This window comes from Antennarius striatus, chromosome 23 (assembly GCF_040054535.1).
Source record: "Antennarius striatus isolate MH-2024 chromosome 23, ASM4005453v1, whole genome shotgun sequence".
Taxonomy (NCBI): domain Eukaryota; kingdom Metazoa; phylum Chordata; class Actinopteri; order Lophiiformes; family Antennariidae; genus Antennarius; species Antennarius striatus.
The window spans coordinates 8,794,597-8,816,153 of record NC_090798.1 but is presented as its reverse complement, the minus strand read 5'-3'; the positions used below and the strand labels follow the sequence as shown (position 1 = coordinate 8,816,153).

Here is a 21,557-nt window from a genome sequence, read left to right as displayed (position 1 = left end):
TTTGGGACAACACAGAAAAAAACAGGTAGATGTCTTCACTAGAATTACTGTATAGGTAAAACAATAGAATATATAAAGACTAGCTCGGTCAACTAGGTCTAGATGACATAACATTACAAAATAGTACAATACATAAATAAACAGAAGGTAGGGACGGGGTTAACTCATGGTTGATGCTAGATGTCCTTTATGATCTATGACCAGTCATCTGTTTCTTTATCTAGTCCACTAGGAGTTGTTGGCCATGACAAACATGTTATGTCCCAAATGTAAGCTAACATTTACCAACACTGACTCACACATTAAGAACACCTTCAGAAAGACAAAAAATAATGAGGGTTATACACAGAAGATAGAAAGCAGACTACTGTACTGAATAATCATGACAGCCAATAACAAATTCCAGGTTGAGAAGCATCGGAACCAACAGTCCTGCTCTTCTGATACTAATCTGTTGGTGTGATATGTTTGTTTTAGGGGAGTACAAGCAGTGGGTTGTTCATTCCATCAACAGCTTCGCTGCCAGCCGTCAGGACATCAATAGTGGGTAAAGAGGACCTGATGCTGAGACCAAGCTTCACGATGGGTCCCGACACAGCAGCTACGTCTGATTCCAGTCTAACAGCAGGTAAAGCATCAGGTAGCGTTCAGCTGGCTTATGCTGGACCAAGGAGTAAACTGTGTAGTGTAAAGAGCAACTACCCTATGCTATCTATAGGTGTTACTATAGGTGACTATTTGTCCCTTTAAAGATAAACAGGTTTACCAATATAAATGAGACTGTTATACTGCTGTCTCATCCACTTATTTTCATCGTAACAACTCACTTCTGTACAACCATCAACTTCAGGCTTTTATTACAACTGACATCACCTTACATTATTATGAAAATGATGAGTTACTTGCTACAGCTTCATTAGTATTTGAAGTTCATGTGTAAGAGCAAAAGGCTTGTTGTGAGTCGTGCATTGAATGAGTCGAATGAATGAGTAAAAGGTCAAGAGCAAAGTTTACAGTTCAGCAGCAGATGTTAAGATGTTTTAATCTTAAGTGTTGAATCACACTGAAATGGATGGAGGTGACAACTGATGTTCTTTGTATTGTAAGACCAACCACTTGGAGACACAGTGTTCTAAAAATGTTGTCTTATAATGAATCTACAATAAAAATACTATAAAAATGTATTTAATAAACACACACTGTCAAGTTTGAAGTCTTGGTGTTGAGTCCAAACCTGTCGTCACTCTCACTGTCAACCCATTGTGTGATCAGTGTTGGCCAGATGCTCAGCGACACAAGACATCACACAGCACTGCAATGATCCATGTCCGCCACTTGGGTATGGTGAATTAATGGAGAAAGACAAAACGACCAGTGCTTCCCCCCCGAGAAGAGAGTCTCCACTTTCACCAGAGTGGAGCGAGATGAGGAAGAAAACCGAGGACTCTGTGAGTCCACACCAAATGGAGCGCTCTCTTTAAACCTGTGGGATTTACTAACTAAATAAACAGCAAATGTCTTTTTGTAAGATCGTAGGGCATGTAACCAAATAAGATGTGGATTGATTTTATGATTTTATGATTCATTTTTATTTATTCCCAATTTTTTTATCATGTGTGAACCTTGAAACTTTTTAGAGGACTGATCGTCATGGACTTCCACCTACGCCTCATGTCCATGTAAGTGACCTACAGTATAAGAAGAACAGTACCAAAACATTGATGAGCCTGTTTAACGGTAGTATCAACTCTCTGTGTGGTGAAGTCACATTTGGACAGTCAGGTGTAGAGGTAGGAGAAGAGGCGAGGTCCATTTTTGCCTCTTTACATGTGATCAGATCACATAAAATGAATGTTAATAACATTTGTTAACAAGATTGATGACTAATTACATAATCTACGTTTGGTCGGCGTGACTTGAACTGCATTTTGGATGTGAAGATCCATGTGTTTCCTTGAGTGGATATATTTTTGTCTCTGGGTTTGATTTCTACATATGAAACTGTTCCTGCTTCCTTGTGGGTATTATGAGTCTCCAGCATCAAGTCACAGGTGATTTATTTTCTTTCTTGATCCTATAGATGGGAGCCTGCTTCTCCAAAGTCTTCAACGGGTGTCCACTTCAACTCCACTGTGCCGTTACCTGGATTTTACCTAAGACAAGAGGTAGGACAGTAACTCCATGTCCTTAAACACTGACAGCTGCCATTTATGCTTTAAAACAGTGAAGTCGGCCTTGTGAGATACCTCAACAATCAGACAAATTCCTCATTTTCATTACTTTGTTTTAAATCATTTCCTACTTAGACCAGTACCTTATTCTTGGTGCAGAGGAGGGTATCTACACACTGAACCTCAACGAACTCCATGAAGATGTTCTAGAGAAGGTAACAAAAGGTCATTTAGGAGCGTTTTATCATAACACTATTATAGAAAATTTTACTTTTTAATAAAAATAGTGATGTAGAACACCGACCGGTACCAGTCGGTGGGTCAATCGGTACCGGGTCACATTGAAAGAATCCAGAACGTCTATTATTTCTGTTTTATTCATGATCTAATTCTGAATGATGTTTTGTTTTAAATAAGTGGATTCTCTCCTCCACATCTGCCTATAAGTCACTCTTGACCCTTGTCAGGATGCTTGCCTCAGTCACATGACTACCTTCTTAAAGGGGCCGCACGGTTGCTAACACAGAACACATTACTGCTAAACTGAAATGCCTCAAGCTAGCACAACAAACAATGAACAAACAGCACAATGTTATGAGGACAAGTTGATACACATTAGATTCATGTTTATCATTATTTTTTAATGTTGGTCATATCATTTTATTTTGTTGTATTTATCCACCACACCTTAAAGGCCGGTCTGTGGAGCAGAAAAGGTTGGAGACCACTGGTCTAGAGTCACTACTGGGAGAATGACAAAACCCAAAGGACTATGATTGAGAGGACAGCCATGATAGATCTTATTGATTGATTATTATTATAAGTGGTGCTTCATCTTTGGACCCTTTGTGGGAGCTAAAAAATCTTCATATACTTAACACCAATTTAGTTCATGAGAGAAGAAGCTCTAGTTGACAGAGAAGCCTCTGATGCAGGAGGACCAACTCTGGTCCAGACCAATGAGAATCCTGTCCAGCACTGTTTTGTAGAATTGGAAGAGTCTAATAATTCCCTATAGAGCCTCTTGTTGGGGAATACTGGCTGTAATACTGGCTGTGCTCACAAACTGACAAACGAATAGAGCATTATGTATATCTAGGGTCTGCTAAAGTTGTTCTTTGCCACTGTTTCAGATTTTTAATGACACAGTTCCCAAAACAGAAAATTCTGACATTATCTAAGCATCCTCATGCTAATGGAAATCACTTTGAATTTCTTTTAGTGAATCTAATTTCCAACAGGACTTGAGTATATTCAGATTGATGTATAAAAAGTCACATGTTCTCCTCTTATTCTGGATCTAGTCCAAAATTCAGCTTTTCCTTTTTGGGGCATGCCCTATAACGCCTTTAACTTGTAATGGCCAAAAACGTGAGAAGAAATGTCAATGAAAATGTTCTGATCAGTGAGTTCTTCTCACTCTTATTCCCAGCCGTCCCATCAGGTTTCATTAAAATTGTATTCTAAGATGATCCATTGAGTGAGTTCCGGCATTTTTCTCTTTTCATCATGTGGTTCCTGCTTTCCATAGCTGCTGCCTCAGCGATGTACGTGGCTGTATGTCATGAACAATGTGCTGATGTCAGTATCAGGTAACAAATCTCTTCATATATGGACTTTGGGAGGGAGCAGTGTTGTGTTTGTTATCCCGCTGTAAGAAACTGTCCTTTCTGCTAGGGAAGTCCTCCCAGCTTTATTCCCATGATTTGACAGCTCTGTTTGAACAGAGAGGACATATGCAAAAAAAACACAGCAGTCTTTCCCTCGGCACCAACCGCTTCACGGAAAGGATCAAACCCAGGTAGGACAGGAAATCATGTCGTCTGTCGGACCTCATTACAGCTTTACAGCAACTAGGCTTTGTGGAAAACAAGCCTGATGACCTTCAATAAATGAATAAATGTAATTTCTGTTCACCACTTGGGAAATCCAGCATTAAGTCTGTGACTTTTTACAAGATGTTATATTACTGTCATATATTTAGCTGCAATACTCCAACATTCATTTATTCATAATTTTGAAGACAAGATGGCCATAATTGTCTCCTCTTAAGCCTCATGTCTGAAGTTAGGGGTCATGGGTTCATGGGTTCTCTCACACACAACTTTGTGCTGAATTCTATGTCTGACATAGTCTGAATGAAGGTAGACATTTTTGCAGTTCATATTGATTTAAAAAAAGACAGAATGAAAATAATAATTAATTACTATTATAATTGGATGGGGTAATCATAGTAACTACTATGGAGAAGCATGGAGTTTGCTGAGCTGAGGAGACTGAATGTGAGAAAAGCTCAGGAGGAGGATTTGGCTCTAGCTTATAAAGTTTACAGACTGGAACACTAATAACAATCGAAAATAGACAGAATACATAGAGTTGGTAGAATTGTTTACATTTTTTTCGCTTGTCCCCTCAAGCAGGGGGAAAATGGAAGCGATTACCTCTCCACCTCAAGACAGAATGAAGATCCTCACCAATATGAATGCATGAGTCAGAGCATCTGACCTGAGTTCCTCCAGAACTATCTATGTCAACTATCGGCTGTGGATGATTCCCCACACAAATGGAACATGTAGCTGTGTGGAGAGACAGTATCTTCACTCAGAAGCATAACTTTCATTTCTCTCTCAATCCATAGAAAATTCGGCATATCTGTGAAGATCGTAGACACTAAAGGCTGTAGAAGATGTAGTGTTGGTAAGAGATGAATGGAATTTTCTTTCCGTGTTTGGTTTGTTCATTTATGAACAACAAACTATGTCTTTCTTTTCCTCAGCCACAAATCCTTATACAGACAGTACGTTTCTATGTGGAGCGGTTCCCTCTGGCCTGGCTCTACTCTTGTGGTACGAGCCTCTGCAGAAGTTCATGCGTCTTAAGGTTTGTACTAACATATTCATGACGTTAACTAAGCTTAAAATGTTTTTTAGTTAGATGTTGTTCTTTATATTTTTCTGTCCATGTCCACATTTCTGATTTATTAATTCAGGTCAGGAATTTTTGAGGGGCTGATGAATTGTAGTTGTCTAAATTAGTGTAAAAACTGTACTACAATGGTGAATAAAATGGTGAGTAAAATTTATTTTACAGAAAATGTCCCTCAAACACATAGTAGACTGGTCATGAAAATGTTTTGTTTAAAGGTGTGGGAGCTGTTTGTTTACCACAGCTACGATGAACAATTGATTCGCCACAGCAAATCAATATTATTATTACTGTATTATTATTATTATTATTATTAGATCCATCAGATCTCAATATGAAGTTGGATATCTCTACAAATAACGACAGGGCAATGTCTTAGGAACAAAAGGATGCCAAGTCTTTTAATGGAAATAAAAGTTTTCAGCCTACAGAGGGCTTATTTGTGTAGACACCATAAAATCAGAGTGAAATGAAGATGTGGCCGGCTAGTCTATTTTTCCAAAAACTTAATTTCTGCAACTCTAAATGCTTTTCAGTATCTTGTGTGGCCCCCACGAGCTTGTATGCATGCTTGACGATGTCGCAGCATGCCCCTAATGAGACGACGGATGGTGTCTTGTGGAATTTCCTCCCAGATCTGTATGAGGGCATCCCTGAGCTGTTGTACAGTCTGAGGAGAAACCTGGCAACGCCTAATGGACCTAAACATAATGTCCCACAGATGTTCTATTGGGTTCAAGTCAGGGGATTGTGAATGCCATTCAATTGTTTCAGTTCCTTCATCCTCCAGGTACTGCCTACATACTCTTGCCACATGAGGCCTGGCATTGTCGTGCATTAGGAGGAAACCAGGACCTTCTGCACCGGCGAAGGGTCTGACAATGGGTTCAAGGATTTCATCTCGATACCTTATGGCAGTCAGAGCACCATTTCTTAGACGTAGAGGTCTGTGTGTCCCTCCATGGATATGCCTCCCCAGACCATCACTGACCCACCACCAAACCTGTCCTGTTGAAAAACATTGCAGGCAGCATAACAGTCCCCTTGTCTTCTCCAGACTCTTTCACGTCTATCACAGGTGCTCAGGGTGAACCTGCTCTCGTCTGTGAAAAGTACAGGGTGCCAGTGGCAGACTTGCCAATTCTGGTGTTCTTGAGCAAATGCCAGTCCAGCTCCGTGGTGCTGGAAAGTGAGCACAGGGCCCACTGCAGGAAGTTGGGCCCTCAGGCCAACTTCATGAAGTATGTTCCTGATTGTTTGGGTAGAGACATTCACACCAGTCGCCCTCTGGAGGTCATTCTGTGGGGCACGAGCAGTGCTCAATCTGTTCCGCCTTGCACAAAGGAGCAGGCCCTGCTGATGGGTTGAAGACCTTCTACGGCCCTGTCCAGCTCTCCGAGAATAACTACCAGTCCCCTGAAATCTCCTCCATGCTCTGGAGATTGTGCTGGGAGACACATTAAACCTTCTTGCTGCAGCATGTGTGGATGTGCCATCCTGGAGAAGTTGGACAACCTGTGCAACTTCTGTAGGGTTAATCGCCTCATTCTGCCAATAGAGATAATTACTCAAGCCAAAACCAACATGAGTGGAAAACCAGACAAAAAAATTCAAGAGGGAGAAACTTGAGATGACTGCATATGTGAAACCAGTCCTGTTTTGAGGGTTTTCTAATTGTTACCACTGTAGTAGACCTGTTGTTAATTCCATGAACACCAATACAGCTGAAAGTGACTAACGATGCCCTCAGCTGTTAAACCAACCAGAAAATTATCGGACAGGTTTAATTGCTTTCATGCCAGGCCCATTTACAGTCATTCTTGATTTCTTACACACATTTTCTGAAAGCATGCTTCATACTCTCAGAACTCTACACACAAATCCAAAAACACACGCACAATGGTCAAATCCTCTCACTTCTCCTGCAAAATGAAGCTTTACTTTCAAAACAATGTTATCTCTTCTCAAAATGGTGTTTTGTTATCAAATGACAAACACAAATCATCAAATGAGTAGATATTTATAAGAACCATTTGAACACTGAGCACATCAGTGTTCAGTGTTTTGAAAGTCAAGCTTCATTTTGCAGGAGAAGTGAGAGGTTTTGACCATTATGTGTGTGTTTTTGGATTTGTGTGTAGAGTTCCGAGAGTATGAAGCATGCTTTCAGAAAATGTGTGTAAGCAATCGAGAAAAACTGCAAATCAATGTTGTAGCTTGACTGAAGCTGCTCGGGAAGAGGGATTCATGGGAGAAAGAGTAAACTTCACATACCTGTCACTAGAACAATGTCATTGATTAGCCTCTGTATATAATTGCGACAGCAAAAAATATGAATATAATATCCTGCTTCATCTGTATTTAAAGTCATTGTCAGTTTCCATAATATGACTGCTGGTATCTTCATTATAGGGAATGTCGTTGCACAGGTAATGGTAATACCTGAGTGAGCTGCCCCTGTAGACTAACATGACACAATGATCAAGGGGCAGACATTTAAGCTTCCTCTGCCAGACTATGTGCTTACATTTTTAACTTAGAGGTGATCACACTGGACAACTTGTATTTAAGTTGAATTTGTGGTGGACTTAAAGTACATTTGTGTTGTCCTAACTCACAGCAATAATGCAATTAGTAGTAATATATTTGAACAAACCTTGTGGTAAAACATTTGCTCCGTCTTGTTTACTGACTTTCAGCACATCACCATCAAGTTACCAGAGTCTCTGCCAATATTTGAGCTGCTGGTGTTGGTGACCGACGAGTTTCCTCAGCTGTGTGTTGGAGTGAGAGACTGCAATGGCGGGGTAGCCTCGAACAGCCAACAGCTAAGATTTGATCTAATAGAGCTGAGCAGCAAGCCTGTATCTGCACCAGGTAGAATGGATGGATTTATGGACCTATTTTGAGTTGAGATTTGAGTTTCAACTAAATTTTGTCTCTTCCTCAACAGGTAATGGAGCACTCACGACCACACAGGTAACGCAGTTGGACAAAGGCACTATCCTCATTGCATTAGAAAGTAAGTCATGTCCAACTCTTCCCTCCAATTCTCTCTGGTAGACTTCTTTTAATGTTTTCTAATAACCTTTATCTCAATTGTTGCTCATTGGACAGAAACCATTAAGGTTGTGGACCTACAGGGATGTCTGTCAAAAGAGCTGGCTGCTGAAATGGTCTTTGACTTCCCCATTGAAACTTTAGGTAGAGACATGAAACCCTAGTGAATGAGACTTGATGTTCCTGTTATAAGTTGAGTAATATTTTTTTTTCTAATAGTCTGCTTACAGGATAGTGTGCTGGCTTTCTGGAAGCATGGGCTTAAGGGGAGGAGTTTTTATTCAAATGAGGTAATAAACTCTAATGTTTGTGCTCATGTTTTTGTTATTCATTTTAATTCATACTTGCACTGTACACATGAAGGATTAAGTTAAACTTTTTCTTCAGGTTACACAAGAAATTACAGACAAGAGTCGAATATTCAGAATTTTGGGAACAAACAGGTATGAAACAGCAACTCAGATCACAACAGCAACTCCTATCACAACAGTGATAGGAGCATGATATAAAAAAAATAGAAATAAACTAGAATTCATTAACTATTGAATAATTGAAGTGTATTACATTGCGTAACAGGTAAAATACTGTCTTCCCTCTGGGGACAGTACAGTAATCATGTCCAGTAGCATCTAGGAGGTCTTGATAGTTCACATGGAACAGTAGATCACAAATTTCTGATTACATGCAATCCAATGCGCTATACTTTTAGACATTGTTAATTTATCAGTTGAATGATTTTGGTAAGGGTGTTTGTGGTTCTCTAAATTATTCAACATAATTTCTTATCGATTCTGTATGAAAATGTATATGCAGACTCAGATAGCGTCAGAGCCAGTCTGACTTCCTAATGTGTTGTTAGCAGACTATTCATTCATACAAACAGACAAACAGTACATGTTCAAGAATCATTTGAAAAGTGGGTCTCAAGGAACTTTTTGAAGGAGATGATAGATTCAGCTGCTTTCATATTACCAGGGCATTTGTGCAGCCACTGAAAGATGTATCACAGGAATGTATACGATGGAAAAGTTGGACCACTACCAGTCCCCAATCAGTGGATCAGAGCGGCCTAGCTGTGTTGTATGTGGATAGAACCTCTGTAAAGTAGCATGGCTGCATAGAGTATCTTTCTCTCTCCCCCATTTACTTCTGGTTTTGTCTCCCCTAGTGCATCCTAGGGGAAAAGAAGGAAAGAAAGAAAGTTGTTTTTTTTTGTTTTTTTGCAAAAACACTTTAATCACATTCAAACATTTTACAATTTTACATCAGATGACAGCACTAAAGTGCTTCAGAAGAAGAAGATTTTGTGCAAAAAAAACATTTAACAATTTTTCATAGATGAAACTTCAAAAACACAAAACACCAATAAACAAAGGGAAATACAATTTCAAAATTAGTGCATTATATCAGGAAGTTTGCAAAAGTGAGGTTATCATCAACTAAATTTAAAAGTTGCCACTTTCTTTGATTCGATTTATTGTACCCAGCACCGTAGATGAATTTCCTGATACTAAAATTTTCACTGCACAGATTAAAAACATTCGTTAGAAGAGTGAAGAGCACTGCAAGTGTCCCACAATCACTAAAAGCATGAAAGACTGTCTCACGAAGGGGACAGAAGGGGCACTGGCTGGACACAGCAGGGTTAAAAACAGACATAAAGCATTGGAACCGATGGCACCATGTAAAATTCTCCACTGGAGGTCGGCTGTTTTTTTCTTGAGGGGAGGTTTGTATAGAAGTCTCCACTGTGGGTCACGTCCATTTCCCGTCATCCTGTTGGCAATGGTAGTGGGTGCTCTGTCACACAGGCCTTTCTTGTTGATTACTTTTACACATTGTCTGTACAATATTTTTTTGTTGGCCATGTTCAGGTTGATTTCTCGTTCATCTCCGAGGAGAGGACCCTCCAGTTCTCCAAACAGGGGACTGATGTGGACCTCAGGGAAAGGATCTTTGCTGTCCGATACAGTCCCTGTACTATAGTCCAGTAGGAGGTTTCTCACCTTCCCGGAGAGTCTTTGCCTCCACAGTTGTAGCACCCTCTGAGCCACCCTCATGGACTGGATGTTCAGTAGGGAGCTCACAGCCTGGGCATCCACCAACGCTGGCCAGGCGTTGTCCACCAGCTGCTGGAGGGTCATGGTCCTGGTTCTGCAAAGCGCTGCAGACAGCCCAGGTGTGGCTCCACTGCAGACATCCAGCCTGGCTCCGTGCACTAGTGGTTCCTTCAGTAACCAGAACAGAGAGTCAGAGCTTTTTCCTGGGCTGCTTTTAAATAGGGCCCATGACTTAAAAACACCATGATAAAACGGAGGCAAACCGTTTAACTTTAGAAACATAGAATCCATTATAAACAGTGCAGCGTCCAGGTCCAAGTTACTCACACGTTTGAATATGCACCCTGCACTTTAGTATCCAACAGGTCGGCTAAAGCCATTCTTTTGGACTTGTTGATTAAAATGCCAGTATGCACTCCTAGGTAAAATATTTCTCATCACAACGTGACATAAAACCAGCGAATGATCAGTAAAAGCAGCTGGCATTATATTACAGTCTTAAAAATTTTGAAATGGTGTTTAAAACAGTAAAAACGATCCAGCCAGGCTAGACACCCTACCTTCTGTCAGGTGGGACCAAGTGTACTGTCAGCAGTCTGGATGCAACCTCCTCCACACATCCACTGGGCCATAAGAAGAGACCAGCCAATTCAGAGTGTGTTGGGATGCTGGGTGAGGCTCTGCATGATTACGGACTAAAATCCTGTCCTCAGTACAGTTAAAATCCCCACCCAAGAGTAAAAAGTCTTCCGAGCCACAGCAATCCAGTCTAGCTTGTATTTTTTCTAGAATGCCTTTAGTTTGTTGTAAAAACAATTTAAACATTTTTTTAGGGTACAAATCGTGCTGTTGACTGGCAGTGACTGGAGTATGAGATAGGTCACTGCAATCAGACATACATTCATCATTGTCACTACTGTATTGAACTCTCGGTGAGCTCTCAAGTCGACCAGCTTTACGTCTGGCAGAAACAGTTAAAACATTCTTCTGCTTACCGCGCCGCCTAGTAGAAGCAGGAATCCATTCAGACTCACGCTCATCTGTGATATCTTCAGTACCTGCCTGGTTTCCTGTCTCAACGTTCTCAGTTTTATCACCAGTCCCCTTCCTATTTTCACCTACTGCACTTGTCACCACCTTAGTCTCACCCAGTGTACTTTTCTCACCCGGTTCACCTACCACCTCCATAATCTCACTCATTTCATTCCCAATCTCCCCCTGTTCACCTGTCAGCCCACCATTCTCACCCACCACAGCCGTCAAGTCACCCAACTCGCTGGGCGCCGCCTTCACTTCGCCCCCTCACGATATTACTGGTTATCACTGCTCCTACCTGCATCTGACTCTCAGCCTCGCCCCTCGGAGCATCACTCTGCTCCGCGTCCCCAATGCTTCGGCGCCGCGGAGCCGGAACGGGACGCCTCGGAGCGGCGGTGGGAGCCGCCGTGTCACCGGGCGGGTCCCCCTGATGCGCTTCGGACAGGCGCTAACAATGTGTCCCTCCTCTCCACAGCCAAAACATTTCATCCAAGAGGAGGTGGCGTACCAAGGGTAGTCATAGTTGTCCACTCTAACAACAAAACAGTAGTTAAATTCTTCCGCCCTGTTGTTCAGGATCATGGAAACCTGTCAGCGGTAACACACGAGATGCCCCAGTTGCGGGGATTAACACCCCGTCGTGATTCTGGTAACTGGCAACACAACTTTTCCGTGTCGAGAGAGTTCTCTAACCAGGAAGTCATCACTGACGAAACAGGGGACGTTCGACAGCCTGATCTTAGACGCCTGCTGCAACAACGGCATAACTGGTACAAACAGTCCGCCAACGTTTATCCCTTGTTCCACCAGTAGCTTTACCTGTTCTACCTTCTCCACGAACATGACGATTGCCCTGTTCATCCGGCCAGCAGACTTCAGTGCACTATACCCGATAATATTACCCACCGGTAGTGCTACCTCCTCCACGCTGAAATGAGACACCACTCTAATCCCGTGGTTCCTTGTCAGCGATGTGAAATCGAACCCACCACCACGCCGTCATGGCGTGGGTTCGTGGTGAGTGGCCGCCAACCGGCACACGCCTGGTCAGCAAAAAACACTAAAACTGACAATAAACGACGTTAAACACTCAAGACAAACACAATTAACAATACACAAAGAACACAAACACAAAGACAGAACTTGAAGATATAAAGAAACATGGAAAGCCACTCAGCAGTTTCTCTACTCACCTCATGCGCTCCTCACAGGAGAAGATGAAAGAAAGGGGGAAAAAAGGCTGTTAGCCCTCCATCCACCCATCTATCCATTTTCTTGTAGTCACTTCTCCACCTTGCGAGTCACAGGACTCCTGGAGACTATCTCTACTGTCTACAGGCTCCAGGCGGGGAATATAGACAAAAATATAGTTTACACATTTTTCAAGGTTACTGAACCCAGTAAGGTCATTGGACTGGATGGGAAAATACAGATGTCAGTCATCTGCATAGCAGTGAAATGTGATGAAAATACACTGGGACATTGGTTTGAGACCATGCTTTGTTGGTCAGTGACTCAGTCACTCCCTTTGACCAATAAAATTATGCTAAGGTTTTTAACACAGCTTGGTTTGTTGCTAATCCAAAATATTTTTCAGGATCCTAGAATAAGATATACGATAAACTAAACAGGCCTTAGGTCACCCCTGTGGTTCTTTAATTGTATTTGATTCATGATCTAGTTTTTCTCTTGCTGTTTACAGGGATATCGTCCTTCAGAGCACACCAACAGATGAACCCTCAGCAATGAGCAACCTTTATATCCTAACTGGGCATGAAAGCAGTTACTGAACAAAATGGCTAGTATTCAGTAGAACTGTACACTTGGTTGGTAACTTCTTATGGAAATGATGAGCATCTCCTGATCCCACCAACTGTACTCATTCATTCATTCATCTTCCGAACCGCTTTATCCGCGGTAGTCACAAGAAGCTGGAGCCTATCCCAGCTGTCTTAGGGCGTGAGGCGGGGCAAACTCCGGGCACGATGCCAGTGTGCCGAGGAACCCCAACTGTACTCTAAATAACAAACGACAGTATTTGATTCTGCAGCCATTCCAGATTGCAGTCAAAGGACTCACCAGTAAAGATGTTGGGACACTGTGTGAAACATAATTACAGAATGCAGTCGTTTGCAAATGAACCAAACCATGATCTGTCCTTGCATGTGAAATGCTGGAAATTTTAAGGGTTTCTCTTTCATTCAAAAATATTAACTATGGAATGTTTTGTTCACTTTTCCGACTTCTCCAATCTTTTATTTTATCAAACTTGTTTGAATTGCATTTTAAATGAGAATATTTTTACAAACTTGAAGTTGATAGAATTGAAATATAAAATTATTGCCTGTACTATTTTCAGTCAGAATGTGTAAAAGATAGGAAATTATCGCTTTCTGTTCAAACTCATTTATAGAACCATTGTTGTATATAATAATCTAGTGAACACGTAACAGGCTTGTGCAAATAAAGCTGTAAAAGACATGATTTTCATGCAAATTCAAAATCACCAGAACCTTTATTCACAACTTATTTACACTTGACTTACTGGACAAATTTCATGTTACTTTATGTGTAATCTGTGATTTTTTTGTGGACATGCATTTATTTCAAAGGCATATACCTAACATCTGATTATAATACATACACTTCATAATATACATATACTTAATACTCAATCACATCAGCAGATATTTCAGATATATATATGTATATACAGTCAACCCTTGGTTTTTGAACATAATCCGTTCCAGAAGGCTGTTCGAAAAGCGAGTTGTTCGAAATCCAAAACTATTTTTCCCATTATAATTCATATAAATAATTTCAATTCGTTCCAAGTCTAAAAAACAACTTTTTCTAGGTTTTTTTAAAAACTATTTTACACCATAAACTGCACTGTATACTGTTTACCATAAATAAAAAAGGGTAGAAATAGACACTGTTTTATTTTAATAAAAGACATCCTATCGAACTTTGAACACTAATGCGATACAGAGGAAGCATCCTGGGCATTCAAGTTTGCTTGGCTCCCGAGTGAGTTGCGTTCAGGTACGCTCGGCTTCTTTCGGTTTGGTCGAGAGCTGAATTTTGGTCGAGTTCAGAGACGTAAAATTCTCTGATTTTCTGGTCGACAACCAATTTGGTCAAGAACAGAAGCGTTCGAAAACCAAGGTTTGACTGTATGTGGCTAAATGCTAAGAGTCAAAATTTCATCTGGCAAACATAAGAAACAGATGTTGGGAATTTCTATTTAACGACGGAAATAACCACAAAACGCATCTGCTTACACAAACATTGATAGCACAACACTTTATTCCATGTCTACACGCAGTTTTCTAAACATAAAAGTACATAGCACGCACAACACATAGATAACTGATACACGAGAGACTAGGTCAGGTGGCTCAAGTAGAACTTATGGCAAACCTTTGAAACAATATAACTGGATAAGTGTGTGTCTGCAATTTCCTCCGGGATTAATAAAGTATCATTTATCTGTCTAAACACCATGGCAGACACCGTCAAGATCGTGGTCAATGAACATTCTGGTGATGAGCTCATCCTTCAAGGAGAGTTTAATCCAAATACTGTAAAGATCACATCCAACAAACATTCGGGGCTCTGCTCCAGAGGTTTGTTGTTGCATCTGGTGGAGATTTTTTTTTATTTTTGCAAAAACACTTTAATCACATTCAAACATTTTACAATTTTACATTAGATGAAGCACTAGAGTGCTTCAGAAGAAGATTTTTTGCAAATTACATTTAGAACATTTGGAACATTTTACAATTTTTCATTAGATGAAACATCAAAAACACTAAACAATCAAAAACACTAAACACCAATAAACACAAGGAAATACAATATAAAAATTAGTACATTATAACAGGAAGTTTGCAAAAGTGAGGTGGTCATCAACTAAATTGCATTGGAAATTTTCGTGACACCAGATGTTTCTAAAGTTATTCAGGTCTTTTGTCAATTTATAGAAACCAAATTCTAGTTTTAAGCGACATCTGATGTTACAGCAAAAAACAGTAGCTGCTTCTTGAACAGTATTGTTTTCAATTCTCCTCTTCCTGGTCACGTATATTGCGAGTTTTGCCTCTCCAGGAATAAAATGTAAAAGCTGCCACTTTCTCTGATTCGATCTATTGTACCCAGCACCGTAGATGAATTTCCTGATACTAAAATTTTCACTGAACAAATTAAAAACATTCGTTAGAAGAGTGAAGAGCACTACAAGTCTCCCACACTCACTGAAAGCATGAAAGACTGTCTCACAAGGGGAACAGAAGGGACACTGGCTGGACACAGCAGGGTTAGAAACAGAGATAAAAGCATTGGAAACCAATGGCACCGCGTAAAATTCACCACTGGAGGTCGGCTGTTTTTTCCTTGAGGGGAGGTTTGTATAGAAGTCTCCACTCTGGGTCAGGTCCATTTCCCGTCATCCTGTTGGCCCAGGTAGTGGGTGCTCTGTCACACAGGCTTTTCTTGTTGATTACTTTTACACATTGTCTGTACAGTGTTTTTTTGTTGGCCGTGTGCAGGCTGATTTATCGTTCACCTCCGAGGAGATGACCCTCCAGTTCTCCAAACGGGACTGATGTGGACCTCAGGGAAAGGATCTCTGAAGTCCATCACAGTCCGATGATACAGGTTTATTTATTAAAGGTAAAATCTTTTTGAGGAGCGTACTTGAAATTTTGTCTAGTAGACAGGTGGTGGGTTTAGTAGAGGAAATTAAGGAATTTAAATCGGAGAGTTCCATTTGCTGAAAAATTCCCGACCAGTAGGTGGCGGAAATGTTTGTAAAATCTGTTTGTCAAAACAAAACCAGAGAAGAAGAGGTAGAAGTAGAAGAAGAAGAAATAGAAGAAGAAGAAGAGGAATAGGAAGAAGAAGCGCCATTTCACCGTTCATTCATCGGTTGCGAGCCCGGCATCTTTTTGACGGTAGGTCACACACTGTTGGTTGTCATGTCGACTCAGATGCGCGTTAGTAAGTCGGTGAACCGTCAGCTGCGGTTCGGCGTTGCGGTGGTTGTGCTGTCGAAGCCTGCGGGCGGGATTAGCCACAAACATTAGCTAGTAAGTTGTATCAGATGTATTAACTTCACAGGACTTCATTAGCAAAGCAGAACGCCTTTAACTTTATTGTTTACCTTGTTTGCCGCATTTAATAAATAACCACTGAGACTCGTAAACTTCTGCGTACAATTAAGTTGCAAGAAGGTTGTGCAGTAAACACCGATCAAACTAATAACGTGTTAACGATCGATCATGTCCCTGTGACTTGTTGGCTAACGTTTACCTACGATACGATTGACGAGAGAAAGTGGAAATCATATTTGCAGTGTTTCAGAATTGATCAATACCGGAAGAATATCATTTGTTACCGTTTTCTTCAAAGCCCCTTTAATCTTATGTTGTTTATCTTTAAATACTTTATGTACTTGAAGTCAACATAAAAAACTGCCGTTTTTGCACTCTATAAAAAAACTTAAACATTAGTTACACAAGTAACTTCTCTATTTTACTTTGTCCAACCTTCCAGGATACACAGAACTTCATTCCTGTATTTTAATTTCTCTGACCTTCCAGGATTAACAGAACTTCATCATGGTCAAGATCTTCATTGGCAACCTGGCTTGCAATGCCACACCAGAGGAGCTGCGGGAACTTTTTGAAAAATATGGCAAAGTCTCAGAATGTGACATTGTCAAAAACTATGGGTTTGTACACATGAACAATCGGGCTGAAGCTGAGGAGGCCATCCAGAACCTCCACCAGCACCAGCTTCACGGTTGGCGCATGAACGTGGAGATGAGCAAAGGACGGCCCAAGTCAACCACCAAGCTGCATGTTAGCAATCTGGGTGAAGGGGTCGACAGTGACGTTCTACGGGCCAAGTTTGAAGAGTTTGGACCCGTAGTGGAATGTGACATAGTAAAAGACTATGCCTTCGTTCATATGGAGCGAATGGAGGATGCCATGGAAGCCATTGATAAGATGGATAACACGGCCTTTAAAGGTGAACTCTTGGGCAGAATAGCGCTAGTTGTTTTTGGATATCAATTTGGATTTTATTTGTCATCGGTTGTGACGAGTAACATCCAATAACTGATATTTTTTCAACAGTAGTCGAGCTTTAAATAATTAACTTTGGCTTTCATGTAAAACCAGTGCTAGCGGAACTGGCGAATAGACGGTCATAAAATCATCTACACTTGGCACAAGGGGCCATTTCGCTTCGCTCAAAAATTGTCGGTGAAATGCTTTTTTACGTGTTTTATGGGGCGCCTTTCCAAACCCCACGGTCTCATGCGTGTCTTCTCTCTCCTCACAAGGCAAGCTGATGAGCGTACAGCTGTCCACCAGTCGTCTCCGCACCGCCCCAGGAATGGGAGATCATACCGGCTGCTACGTCTGCGGAAAACACGGTCACTGGTCAAAAGATTGTCCAGTCAGTCGGAATGGTAACCACGGTGATGGCTCAAGGGGTCATGGTGGTCGGGCCAACCCACACGGTCCCCCAGGTTATGGCAGGGGGAGCTATGGGATGGCCTCGCCTCCTGCCGATTACATGGGTGGCGCTCCGTATAATCAGGCTAGTCAGATACCTGGGATGCCACCTCCCCCACGTCGGCTCGGCGGCTACAGCTCCGAGCTGGTGGATCGCTATGGCGGCAGAGGGGTGGGCGGCTATCCTGAGACCCCTGCAGTATACAATAACGACCGTGTCTACAGCAGTGTCGACTATTATCAGAAGTACAGAGCTCGTCCGTACGGTTCAAGCTATTTCGAGGACCGTCGCATGTCCTATCCTCCCCCTCCTCCTCCTCCCCCTCCTCCTCCCCCTCCCACCCTCTCAAAAGTCTCCTCCAGTGTAGATCCGTATAACCGTCAGCCGATGCCTCCCACTTCAACTGCTGCATACTATGCACCTGACCCCAACGCAAACCGACGAGTTCCTCCAGTCCCCACCGCAGCCGACTACACCTTCGAGCGAACGCAGCTGTCTCCGGCATCGGCCTCCAGGAGCCCCTACGCTGCTCCACGACCCAAGGATCATTACGCGTCACGCTATGCCCCGTACTGAAGCTCTTGTGCCAAGGTGAGCAACTTAATTAAATTTGACCGTTATTTGATCCAGGGCGTTTCGCTGTAAAAGGTTACTGGTCAAGGGGCGCTAGGATATAAAACTTTTTAAAGTGACGATCTGTGGTAGTGTGCTCTAAGGTTGAAGGTTCACTTAGCCCTGTTTCTGAAAAGAGAACGCTTTCCTCTGTCTGTTTGTGACTTGCAGGACTTCCTTTCGGTGTCATATCTTCAGCCTACGTGATTTCATCAGACTGCGTGATGTACTGCAAAGCATTTCTCATGAAAAATAAAAAAAATTGGAAATTGTATTGGCATCTTTTGAAGTACAAGAGATGCCTATAGATGAATCATCCTTGCAGTCAAATTCATAAGCTATTTTTAGTAAGGATGATTAGCAAAAAGTGTTGTTTGTCACAAGTAAGTAATATGATCACCTTTCCTCACAGTTTAAGTTCAGTTTTTAGGTATGCCTTTTTTTCCAAAATATTTTTTCCCTACATTAAAGAATTGGTCAAATTCAGAAATGAAGTGTGTAGAAAAAGTGATTGTGTTCCATTTACGTATATTTGTTGTTCTAATATGTTGAGGGTAAACCATCCTGTATCTTTTTTTTGTTTTATCATGGTGTGTCTGTTCACAGATTAATTGTACTTTTACTCCGAGACAACATTTTACATAACCTGAGTCAGTTTATGAATGAAGAATGATTTTTTGAAAAAGATCTCCATCTATGTGAGGGGCCCCAACCATGAAAACCAAACTTTTTGTTTCAAAGCTGGAAACAAAAAGTTTCCTAAAATATCAGTTTATTTTAGGATGGATATGAACTGTACCGTTTCCCCTTCTGTAGAGTAAGATCAGCTTCAAATTAATCTGAATTCATGCAAATAATCTGGCTCTTTTATTTTGAATATAGAATCGTACTGAATTACTATTTTATGTTAAAACAAATGATCAAATGTTTTTCCCCTCTTTTTTTTTATTCTGATGTGTCTTCAAAATATAAAATTGTGTGTTTTGTAACATGAATGAGGTGTCTGTTCATTTGAAATCAAAAAATGTTGTGAATTCAGTTATTGCCTGAAGCCAAAACAGGAGTGTTGAATGAAAAGAAAAAAGATTTTTATAATCTTTTCCAAAAGACAACATAGGTGACAGAAAACCCGTCATTTGTATCTGGTGGTTTTGGTTTTTGGTTTTGTTTTTTTGGAGGAAAATTAGTTTGCTTATAGTTTGACAAATGGAAAATATCAGGCAGAACTCTGGCTTCACATTCTGTAAGGATTCCTTTGTCAGTCAGTTCAAAATACATGATTCATCACACAGCATAAACAGTGTCTTGAATAATAGACTCTTACACAGCGTGTGTGTGTGTATATATTTGTCTATATATACACGCACACACATTTACATTTTCTGAGCCACTTCTGTTTTCGCAGACTCCCTGGACATGCTGCCAGTGTATCACTGGGCCACACAAGTCAACCACTCATGCACACACACCTACGGACAAGTGTGAACCAACCTAAGTTTACATGAAGAGCGTATTTTTGGAGGTGGGAGGAAACCAGAGACCCACACAGACATGGGGAGAAAATACAAAGTTCCACGCACAGAAATGAACATGTATAAATAAATGTGTGTGCAGTATTTTCCGCACTATAAGGCGCACTGGATTATAATGCGCACCTTCAATGAATAGCCTAAAAAAATTTCGTACATAAGGTGCACTGGATTATAAAATGCATCCTGAGAACTCATCTTCAATGAATGGTCTATTTTAATACTTTTTTCATATATAAGGCACATTGGATTATAAGAAATTGAGAGAAAGGCTTTTAGGTGCGCCTTATAGTGCGGAAAATTGTGTGTGTGTTTGTGTATATAATATACATAAAATTAACTAGAACCAAGGTAGCTAGAGACTGCAACATCCTGTGACATCCCTGAATTCAAAATTTTACCCTGACCTACTTGCAGAGGTCAAACATTAAAACTAGTGCTCTGACAGTTTTACACTTCTCCTCCCTAGTCTTTCTATTTTAAGTGTACAAAAGTTGAAATTTGACCCTGACCTAGTTTTCTCAAGGTCATCTCATTTTCATCCCCATTGCTGCCCAAGTAATGTGCTTTTTGTTTCATCTTTCTGTCTGCAATGGTTGCGAAGATATTTGGTGGACAAACTAACAAACGGACGGACTTGCATCCCAACTTTGAAGTGGGAAGTAAAAAGTTTAATATTTTCTGTCACTTATTACAGGAAATGAAACCCATGTGGTACGCAGATTCAAAACATTGAAATCTTTTTTTTTTCCAGCAATGATAAGGTATACCCAATCTACAATCATCCCTTTGAATCAGATCACTTATAATCATTGATGCTCGCTTCTCAACTAAAAGGGCATTAGGAAAGATTTTGTCCAGAAACCTGCCTCCAACTATGATGTCAGACTTACGATGGCTAAGTCTATGTATTTGACATCCCTGGAATTGAACCATTCTTTGCTCTGCCTAAAGGGGCATAGGGTCACTAGTTTGTACTTCTTTCATAAAACCATAAATGATGACAAATTGTAGATCCACAAAAGCCATTGGACAGAGTTAAAAGACATTTCACTTTGGGACAGGTGTGTCTGGTTTCTTCAAATCAAATATTTAGTTTTTAAGAAAAAAATAGATTATCTGGTGTGTTTGCTCACTTTGTGGGTTTGTTTTTCTTTTTGTTCACTCTTAACAAGTTTTCTATTTTTTATTTGAAAGTCTAACTTTTTATCATGATTATTAACATGGACAACTTTTTTCATGGACAAGTTTCTTTTCTGTCTTCATTGAATTGCATTCTTGGTGGGAAATCCCGAGTTTTTTAGGATTCTCTTTATTTTTCTGCTGACATTTTAACTTGCAGAACTGATTCTTGTATGTAAATTGAGATGCATCGAATTCAAGCAATAACAGGTATTGTGTTCATCGGTAACTCTAGACATTATCTTTGTTCAGTTGTTATTCCTTGATAACAGTATTAATCAGTTGGTCAATTTGAAAATACAGTATTTTCCGCACTATAAGGCGCACTGGACTATAAGGCACACCCTCAATAATTTGTCGGTTTCATAATTTATTTGATATATAAGGCGCACCGGATTATAAGGCACACACAATAAAAAATAAAATTTATTTGATAAACTGCAGTGAATGTAGTT

General features: G+C 40.7%; 2 protein-coding genes across 14 annotated transcripts in view; both read left to right on the top strand.

The window, feature by feature from the left end:
* Positions 1-15,376, top strand: part of map4k2 (mitogen-activated protein kinase kinase kinase kinase 2) — a 64,991-nt gene extending 49,615 nt beyond the window's left edge. For 4 of the 12 annotated variants that reach the window (XR_011034523.1, XR_011034527.1, XR_011034528.1 and 1 more), the window contains 16 exons: positions 478-628; positions 1,273-1,448; positions 1,638-1,679; positions 2,081-2,165; positions 2,307-2,386; positions 3,703-3,763; positions 3,849-3,972; positions 4,810-4,868; positions 4,948-5,051; positions 7,796-7,973; positions 8,050-8,118; positions 8,214-8,300; positions 8,376-8,446; positions 8,544-8,599; positions 12,065-12,271; positions 12,957-15,376. Coding sequence is in view for 3 of the 12 variants with exons in the window: in XM_068308659.1 (XP_068164760.1) it covers positions 478-628; positions 1,273-1,448; positions 1,638-1,679; positions 2,081-2,165; positions 2,307-2,386; positions 3,703-3,763; positions 3,849-3,972; positions 4,810-4,868; positions 4,948-5,051; positions 7,796-7,973; positions 8,050-8,118; positions 8,214-8,300; positions 8,376-8,446; positions 8,544-8,599; positions 12,957-13,044 (1,431 nt within the window). In the remaining 9 variants the exon portion in view is untranslated. Of the gene's footprint in view, positions 1-477; positions 629-1,272; positions 1,449-1,637; positions 1,680-2,080; positions 2,166-2,306; positions 2,387-3,702; positions 3,764-3,848; positions 3,973-4,809; positions 4,869-4,947; positions 5,052-7,795; positions 7,974-8,049; positions 8,119-8,213; positions 8,301-8,375; positions 8,447-8,543; positions 8,600-11,830; positions 12,272-12,956 lie in introns of those variants that run through there. The other 8 variants (XR_011034521.1, XR_011034520.1, XR_011034526.1 and 5 more) reach the window with 5 other exon arrangements.
* Positions 15,377-16,097: 721 nt separating this feature from the next.
* On the top strand, positions 16,098-19,386 carry LOC137590428 (RNA-binding protein 4.1-like). 2 transcript variants are annotated; one of them, XM_068308041.1, is made up of 4 exons: positions 16,098-16,209; positions 16,858-17,287; positions 17,604-18,370; positions 18,563-19,386. In XM_068308041.1, exons 2-3 carry the CDS (start codon positions 16,876-16,878, stop codon positions 18,353-18,355), a joined length of 1,164 nt encoding a protein of 387 aa, XP_068164142.1. In that variant the 5' UTR covers positions 16,098-16,209; positions 16,858-16,875; the 3' UTR covers positions 18,356-18,370; positions 18,563-19,386. The 2 variants fall into 2 exon arrangements, with proteins under 2 accessions (XP_068164142.1, XP_068164143.1); XM_068308042.1 differs by having other exon boundaries at positions 16,109-16,209; positions 16,811-17,287.
* Positions 19,387-21,557: the final 2,171 nt, after the last annotated feature.

Coding starts and splice junctions, on each gene's coding strand:
- LOC137590428 (XM_068308041.1), top strand. CDS start 16,876: ATGGTCAAGATCTTCATTGGCAACCTGGCTTGCAATGCCACACCAGAG. Junction 17,288..17,603: donor GGATAACACGGCCTTTAAAG/GTGAACTCTTGG, acceptor TCTCCTCACAAG/GCAAGCTGATGAGCGTACAG.